This window comes from Bubalus bubalis, chromosome 11 (genome assembly GCF_019923935.1).
Source record: "Bubalus bubalis isolate 160015118507 breed Murrah chromosome 11, NDDB_SH_1, whole genome shotgun sequence".
NCBI classification, from domain to species: domain Eukaryota; kingdom Metazoa; phylum Chordata; class Mammalia; order Artiodactyla; family Bovidae; genus Bubalus; species Bubalus bubalis.
This window is the reverse complement of record NC_059167.1, coordinates 78,725,271-78,734,593: the sequence shown is the minus strand read 5'-3', so window position 1 is coordinate 78,734,593 and position 9,323 is coordinate 78,725,271. Positions and strand designations below refer to the sequence as shown.

The following is a 9,323-nucleotide window of genomic DNA, read 5'->3' as shown; positions in this document are numbered from 1 at the left end:
AAGTGAAAGTCACTCAGTCGTGTCCGACTCTTTGTGACCCCGTGGACTATACAGTCCACTGAATTGTCCAGGCCAGAATACTGGAGTGGGTAGCCTTTCCCTTCTCCAGGGGATCTTCCCAACCCAGGGATCAAACTCAGGTTTCCCACTTTGCAAGCAGATTTTTTACCAACTGAGCCACGAGGGAAGCCCAAAGATCAGTGTGAAGTGATATCTCATTGTAGTTTTTATTTGCATTTCTCTAATAATTAGTGACGTTGAGCATCTTTTCATGTGCCTTTGGTCACCTGTACATGTTCTTTGGAGAAATGTCTATTGGATCTTCCCCTCATTTTTAATTTGAGTTGCTTGGGTTTTTTTTTATATGGATCTGCATGAGCTGTTTGTATGTTTTGGAGACTAATCCCTTGTCAATTCTGTTGCAGATATTTTCTCTCATTCTGTGAATTTTCTTTCTGTTTTGTTTATGATTTCCTTTGCTATGCAAAAGCTTTTAAGTTTAGTTAGGTTCCATTTGTTTATTTTTGTTTTTATTTTCATTACTCTAGGAGGTAGACCAAGAAAAGATTCTATTGTGATTTATGTCAAAGAGTGTTCTGCCTATGTTGTCCTCTAAGAGTTTTATAGTATCCAGTCTTTTATTTAGGCCTTTAATCCATTTTCAGTTTATTTTTGTGTATGATGTTAGAGAGTGTTCTGATTTCATTCTTTTACATGTAGCTGTCCAGTTTTTCCAGCCTCACTTATTGTAAAGAAGATTTCTACTCTACACAATTGCTTTCCAAATACAAATATAAGAGGCAGCTACGACACAAGATAGCTTAGCAACCACCATTACCATTCAACTTTTAAAACACTGAGAAAAATGGGATTCGAGGTAGAAGGAGGAAATTGGAGAGAAGAAATATTTGGGATTCTGTAACAGTGATTGAAAGAGAGGGCCTAGAGGGGTGCAAAATCAGCCACATGATGGCAAAAATGCTTTTGGAGGCGTGTGCAGTGAAAGGCAAGACCAGAGACAGAACATAATTCATACAGTACTTCACAAAATGTCCTTCTAAGAGCCACTAATTATTGATCTTTTTGTGGATAAGACTGAAGAGAGGCAGGAAAAACTTACATTATGAAAACTGAGCTATTCAGTGATAGAGGTGTTAATAAGAAGCAATGAGTATTAGCACAAAGTAGGCACCTTAGAATGTAAATAAGGGTACTACTAACTCAGCTAACAAAACTAAAATGAATGAATTTATTAAATTGTGTGAAACAACATGACATTCAAAAGAAGGAAAATCACGCAGCGATTTCATGACAAAATGGCCTGTAATATAACATATAGTCAATGAATATTTAATGAATTGCTAGGAAAATTAAATAGTCTTGTTTGGGCTTCAGAGACAAAGCAGAACAGGCCTCTGACCTTGCTTCCAATGTGCCTGGACACTGCCCTGACTGTGAGTTGACTGTGAGAACTGCCTGCTGACCTTGCTTCCAATGTGCCTGGACACTGCCCTGACTGTGAGTTGACCGTGAGAACTGCCTGCTGTGAGTGCAAGACTTCCAGCACCATGGATAAGATGGGGAAGGAATGTTGAGATTGTTGAGCTTCTAGAGGGATCCCCCAGCCTTAGCAACACTCCAAGTTTTACATGACTAAATGAACAGCATTAACATGAAACCAGAGCTGCAATTTGGTCACAGATTGATGATGATATCAGTTTGCAACTGCCCTGGGATTGTAAATCGGAGCCCTGAACTACAATCTTTGAAGTCTCACCCACGGAGAGGACTCTTTTCATAATTGGGACTCCAGATGTGCTGTGACCTGGGACTTCCCAGTGCTGAAAACTCTCAAGTCTGAGTGTTGACCTCCATCCAAGTCTGGATGTTGGTCAAAACCCAATTTGGTGATGTATCATAGATAATTCTCCAATAAAATCTATATTGTTTATTTGTATATAACAAATGGCTTATTTTGTTAACAAATTCTTTGAACCTGAGACAAAAGTGAAAACTTTTGGTAAAACATAAATAAACTGAAATGAAAATCCAACTATTCACACATATTTTTACTGATTTGTAATTCACACATTTCTGAATTCCCTTAGTCAATTCTTCTAGCTCATACTAATCACTACATGGCAAGGATTTTATGTGGCTAATTTTTGTCCTCAATACATAATTTTACATTTGTAATAAATAAATAATTTAAACCTAAATTTTAGAGATAAGGATTTTTTTTTAATGAATGATAGCTCTGAATATGGCCTCTGAACCTAGAGAATTATTTTCTTAGAATGAGTGTCTTCTCTCTAACCCCATGCCTGTGCAACCCTAATCACTTCCTGTCTGTGCTGGCAACTCCCTGCCCTGGTCCCCACAGCAGGTGGAGAGGGCCCTGGGTTTTGGCGCAGGTCCCTCCTACACACGTCTCACTGTGGGCTCTCTCAGTGCACAGAAATACACTGCAGAGTCCTCCAGCTGTGAGGCTGAGATGACAAGTGTGATAGATTTTCTTGCTTTCTGGAAGTTCAATGAGTAGCGACCTTCTGTGGCATTTTGCTGGTTAGAAGAATCCTGATGAATAAGGAGAATCATCCCCCCACTGCCGGGCTGCTTGTACCAGAATAAACTATAACGTGAATCACTGGTGTCATACTTGCAGTCCAGGGTCACAGCTTCCTTCTCCTGCCCTAATACTTGTGGTTGGTCTTGAGTTACCTTCTGGGCAATAATGGATCCTAAAGAAAGAAAATAGAATCAGAACTTCAGGAATAAGTGGTATGGAATAAAGAAATCCTATTTTAGACCCCACTTCTTCCCAGGATTGCCATAAGACTGCCTGTTCCGCCAGTCTTTAGGTCACAGAGGAGGCACAGTGCCACCGGGACCATCCTTACCTAAACACAGTGAAGCCACAACCACTTTCAGAAGGCTGGAGAGAAGCATACTTCAGCTCTTCCACTAGATGGAAAATATCTTCTTCTTCAATGTCAAGGCCTTGCAAGGTGAGCCTGACAGGGTGAGGGAAGTACTGCTGGGCATGTGCTGCTGCTGCCCCCCAACAGGAAACAGGGGTTTCCTGGAGTAGCAAGTTGATGTGGCTCATGTCAACTTCGCTATGGACCAGGTGAGTGTCTCACTCACCCCAAACTTCCTTTTGCCTTAACCAGCTCTTCAATTCAGCTCAGTGCAGTGGCTCAGTCGTGTCCGACTCTTTGCGAGTCCATGAACCGCAGCACGCCAGGCCTCCCTGTCCATCACCAACTCCTGGAGTCCACCCAAACCCATTTTCAGTTGATACCAATTACATGTGAAAATAAACACAAGTCAAATTCGATATTGAAAGGAAGAGTGATCATTTGACTAACTACTGTGTTCAGCTGTTGCATCTATGATGGAACTTGTTTTAAGATACTGCTGGGGCTGGTGCACTGGGACGACCCAGAGGGATGGTATGGGGAGGGAGGAAGGAGGAGGGAGGAGGGTTCAGGATGGGGAACACATGTATACCTGTGGCAGATTCATTTCGATATTTGGCAAAACCAATACAATATTGTAAAGTTTAAAAATAAAATAAAATTTAAAAAAAAAGAAAGGAAGAGGGATAATTTGACGAACTATTGTGTTCAGCTGTGGCATCTATGATGGAACTTGTTTTAAGATACTGCATGTAATGGATTATGGAAACAACATAAGATGTAATGATCATTTATCCTCATACGTACATATGCTTTCTTTCACTTAAGACAGAAATAAATTGCTTTATGAAAAGAAGAATCTGTTTATGTTAATTACTGCAGCTTTCTCAACCTACATATCAATATAGTGATCACTATAATTCTTCACCACAACATCTGTTCAGTTATCTAACTTGGGACCTAATAGTAGGAGAAAAGATAATCTCCCTTTGCAGAAGGCTAGGATGAATCTCACAGACATGGAGTCCTGTCACAGTGGTCCCTTTCTCTTCTTTGTTTGTTCTGTCAGCCCAGGTCTGTTCAGAGAGGGCAAATAGATGCTAGATTTTGGTCATCGGGTTATCAAACCTTTGAATTTATATTGTTCCCATTAATTCAATTGGAACCCTCTCAGTCAGATCTGACTCTTGCGACCCCAGACCTGCCAGGCTCCTCTGTCCATGGCATTCTCCAGGCAAGAATACTGGAGTGGGTAGCCATTCCCTTCTCCAGTGGATCTTTCCAACCCCAGGATTGAACCCAGGTCTCCAGCAATGTAGGCAGATTCTTGACCATCTGAGCCACCAGGGAAGCCCCCAAAAGCCCCCAAAAGCCTCTATATTCTGTGCACCTACTTCTAAGGGAATGTACCACAAGAGACCTCCATAAGACAGTTGATCATAAATAAGACCACTACTGATCATAATATTTGTGTAAGAATGTGAAAGGAGAGCCATGCTAAGGATATTACTAAACAACATGGTGTCAACTACAAACTGGCACTTGCCAAGAGTATTTACCAGCCACTGACCAACGGCAAGGGCATCTGTCTTCTGCCTCTGCAGAGACTGAAGCCTGTGCTGCTGCAGCTGCTGACCTTCAACATCCGCTGGGGGGAGTGCAGGGTGGAGAGTGAGGCACTCTGTGCTCCAGGGAAACTGGTAAAACAGGTCTTTGCATGGTTAGATATTTTCAGGAACTGATTTCATGATCCCAATCCTTGCATCTCTTCATATCTAGAAATGCACTAAATCCCTTCATGGTGACGTCAGCTCCTTGTGACTAGCAGAAAATCTTTTGTAAAGTAAGCACTTGATTGCATTGAATTCCCCCTTCACCAAAATCTTAAATATTGACTTTCCCCCGCTACCTCTTGGAGCAGTCGCTCAGAGCTATCTGAGCTTTGGTCTCCCCGGCTGCAGTCCTCATTTTGCCCCAAGTAAAACTTAGCTTTCAACTCTCACATTGTGCATCTTTTGGTCGACAATGGCAAACAGCAGAGAGCTGTTACCTACAGTAGCCTACCCCTTAAAGTTGAACAGAACTTACCTTCTTATCTCAAAGTAATCAGAGCCTCAGCTAAACTGGTTGAAGTTTTTTCAGATCCTGCCCTGGAATCTCCATTAAATCTGATAGTACCACACATAGCACAAATTGTTCTCCAACCTAAAACACCCAACCTTTTTCTATCAATCAGTTGACTAATATAAAATATTAATTTCCCCTCAGGTTATTCAACTTTGTTACTCTTCTCAGTGAAAGGTTCTCCTGATAGCACCTCTGCTATTCAAAATGCCTTCATGTCCTGAACAGATTTTTTTAACACTCTCATACCAAATGTGAATTAATGTGTTTTAAAATAATCTTATCTTAAATATTGAAAAGAAACAATACCAGGCCGTCTATGTAATAACTATTCTAAACTCCTTTTTAAACCAATCATTAGCAAAAACAAAATTAACGAAGTAGCTGAACTTTTGGATCTATCTTGGATACATTAAATTGCAAAAAGTATACTTGCAGTGGAGGTTATAGATTTTTAACACAGTTCATATATCATGTATGCCTGTTAAAGTAAAAGTGAAAGTTGCTCATCATGTCTGATTCTTTGTGACCCCATGGACTGTACAGCCCATGGAATTCTCCAGGCCACCATACTGGAGTGGGTAGCCTTTCCCTTCTCCAGGGGATCTTCTCAACCCAGCAATTGAACCCAGCTCTCCCACATTGCAGGTGGATTCTTCACCAGCTGAGCCACAAGCAAAGCCCAAGAATACTGCAGTGGGTAGCCTACCCTTTCTCCAGCAGATCTTCGCAACCCAGGAATTGAACCAGGGTCTCCTGCATTGCAGGAGTCACCCTTTCTTATTTCTTTAACAAACATCTACTGATAATCAACTATGTGAATGGTGAATGCCCAATTCAACATATAATAGTAAGTGAAAAACACGATAAGCCCACTGTAACAATAATTCTTTAAAAAGGTAAGCTGAATATTCACAATATTATGTGATTGCAGAATTATCAATATCATATTTATTGGATATCACACATTTCCCTATAATTGGCATGCAATATATAATCAGAAAAATAATAAATGCTGTTTTCAAAACACAGTATTAAAAAAAACCATTCATAATAAGGATTATGAATTGATACCAAGAGGTTATTTATAGAAAAGGAGTGTGAGTGGCAAATGTAAAGGCAATCTTACATTTCAAAACAAAACAATGCTAACTCCCTTCAAGAATTCAGTAAGCAGCAATTATCCATAAAATGTGTCATACTTTCTGGGTCATCTTGAACCTAACCTTCTTACTCTATGCTTGTCTAACACATCAGTTTCCACTTGCAGACACATAATATGACAAATGCTACTTTGAAGGTTGCACCAAAGGAAGGGGGCTGCTCCAGTCACAAGTATGAGTACAGGTAGTGAGCGCCTGGGAAGCACTGTGTCCTTGCTGCACAGAAGTAGACAGCTGAGTCTCCAGGTTGGATGGTTGCGATGTGCAGGGGGAGATGTTTGGTGGTCTTATTCAATAAAACAGTCAGTCTCTGGTCTTTTTTTTTTTCACCCATATTTGAATGAATAGCTATAAGGAGTTGGGGACCTTTTCCAGGTTCTTGCTTATACCAAGGGAAGTAGTCTGAAGCTGTGTCTGTATAAGTGCAGGTGATAACAGAGCTGTTTCCCTCCTGGACACTCAGGGTAGAAGGACGCTGCTCCACCTCGTTTCCAAGGCTGACACCTATGGAGAAAGTAGAAGTCAGAAGAAGGAGAAGGGTTGTCAGATTATTAAGTTCCACAATTTACTTTCCCTTTTCTACAATAACTAAAGAAACCTGAATAAAGTCAGTCTCAGTGTCTAACGAATATCTACTAATACACTCTGTTTCCCTTAAATCCTCAACTCACAGTCCAGCTGCAGCCGTAAGAACGTGATCAAAACTCCAATGGGTGTCTTCATTGTTTTTCCCATTTAGGATCAATTGTGGACCTCCAGTCTCCAACCAGGAGACCTGCTTCTGTTACCAAGTGATCCCTTCTTTTCTCTAGTGGTTTCTTTCATTGTCTACCCAGCCAATAAGAAAAAGGCTCTGCTTCTGCCAAAAGCCTATGCATTCAGAACCCACTCACATGAACCCTCCACATGTTCTGATCAGCAGAGGTGCACTGCCGGGGACCAGCCCCGGCTGATCCAGGGTATTCGAAGGAGAGACGGCTAGGCGAGGGTCAGGGAATAACTGCTTAATTACACTTTAATTAAGGATACAAAGAGTAATAGAATAAGGATAGCTCAGTGAGGAAATTCAGTGGAGAAAAGAAGCTGAGTGGCTTGGTTTACGCGGAAAATCAATATAACCCGTGACACCAGGTTAGCTCTGACCACGGAGGCCGCAGGCGCCCTCTCGAATAGCGGAAGGTGCCCCACCTTAGACACCTTCTCGAGTGGGTCTTAGAAGCCCAGGCAAATAAATGGTCGCAGAGGACATCCGCGCTCCAGATGGACGCTCAGCTGGAATTTGGGAGAGAGAGTGACATGGGGAGACCAAGTTTCAGTGAACAAGGCCCGCACTTTATTTTCCAAAGTAGTTTTTATACCTTAAGGTATGCATAGAGGATAATGGGGGAAGGGGTAGAGTCATGCAGCAAGCCAGGCTTTCTTCCTGCAAACTTATCATATGCAAAAGTTCAGGTGATTGACATCATCTTCTGGCCCGGAGGCCTGTTAACATTTTAAGAAACTTATCTTTCTCTAAAGGTGATTATTCCAAAGTCAGGCGCCAGCCTTCCAAAAAGCATTGGACAAAGCGGCATTTTACATTTCTATACACCCATTATATCAATCAATACACTGCCAAAGACACAGTAGGTAAGGAGTATGGAGACTTAGCAGCAAACATTGGCCCAACAAGTGAAAAACCCTTCACCAATACATTTTCTGATCAATCTTTTAACTACTCAAAGGAATCTGTGTTTAGGCAGTTTAGAACATCTCCTGCCTCTCACAGTTGGGAGGCTCTGAACAATCACATGTGGCCAGAAAAACCTATTCAGGCAGGCTAGAGGATTTCCAAAGGAGTTTGTAGGTTAAACACTGTCACATCCAAGAATTATTAACTGGAGCTGTAAGCTAACTCTTTTTTCAGAGAGAGGTAGTGGGAGACAGCCCCCCGTAAAGTCAGAGGTGTAGGTGAAAGCACAAAGCAGAAAGTAGGCAGACTCTGGTTTTGGGGGTAGATGCTCGAGAATTTCCAGGGGGACTCCTGAGGCTCGATCCCGCCTTTGCGTATGCCGAGCCTCCTTCCTCATGACCTTTGTCATGGGTGGAGTGCCTCACGCTGGCTCTCAGCAGTGATAGAATTCCAGTTGAGCTATTCCAGATCCTCACTCAATATGCAATATGCCGGCTCCCAGCATCTCCCCCTTTTTTATTTCTTAAAAACAGCCAGATGCAGCTCAGTCGCGAGCTTCTGAATGTTCTGCCGAAGAATCCTGACAATACAAGGAAGAATGAATATGAGAAGCAAAATTAAAGCACCAGCAGCGATGTATCCAAGGATATTAGACAGAATGTTTTTTCTTGAAATGAAAGTTAGAGAAGGTGTGAAAAAAGTCATTAGCTGCGGTAAAATCCAGTCAAGAGTGTTTCAGGGTCTGTATTTGATTATGAAGTTTCCCTAAGTCCAGGCCAATGTCAGAGCTGTTCCAAACACCTGAGATATGATTTTTGATTTTTTTCCATTCATAATCTGTCTCATTTACCTTTAAAGATGTCACGCATATCCACCGGTAATCAGCGTGGCAAGACAAAGCCATTTTCACTTTTAAAGCCTGTAAATCAGTCCCAATATGCATTATTGCCTCTTCTAAGGCGTCTACTCTCATCTCTAATTTCCTATCTATAGCTTCCTGTGTTGTTAGAGTTAGTGAAACATTTTTAGACATGGTATCAACATATTGGGCAGTATGCACTTGTTGAGTCAATGATATTGCTGCCACAGTAACAGAAGTAATTGCGGTTATTAAAGCTGATATTCCTAAAATAAGTAAGCCCACAAATCGTCGCAATCGCATTAAATCCTGAAGTTGTTGTAATACAGCAAGACTATAGTTATATCAATAAGTGGTTACATTATAAGATAAGGTGGACGTTGTAACACTACAAAGGAGCAAACATTATATTGAGGGTTTAAACAAGATGAGAGCATACATTATTCACAGGTCACTACATTGGGTCCACCAGTTTAAAGTCACATGTACATTAAGTTTTCCAGAATCGTTGGTAAAGAGAAAAACATAAGGAGAGGGTAGACAAGCCAAATCAGAATAAGTAGAATTATTTTCTGGTTGGAGTT

The 9,323-nt window shown here is 41.3% G+C and overlaps 2 gene segments (V, D, J or C); both read right to left on the bottom strand.

Moving 5' to 3' along the window:
• Positions 1–2,205: 2,205 nt before the first annotated feature.
• LOC123464700 lies at positions 2,206–3,013 on the bottom strand. The segment is given in 2 exon segments: positions 2,206–2,741; positions 2,901–3,013. Coding segments are annotated over 2 exon segments (369 nt in total).
• A 3,008-nt stretch (positions 3,014–6,021) lies between these two features.
• LOC123464698 lies at positions 6,022–7,095 on the bottom strand. The segment is given in 2 exon segments: positions 6,022–6,712; positions 6,880–7,095. Coding segments are annotated over 2 exon segments (402 nt in total).
• Between the last annotated feature and the right edge of the window lie 2,228 nt (positions 7,096–9,323).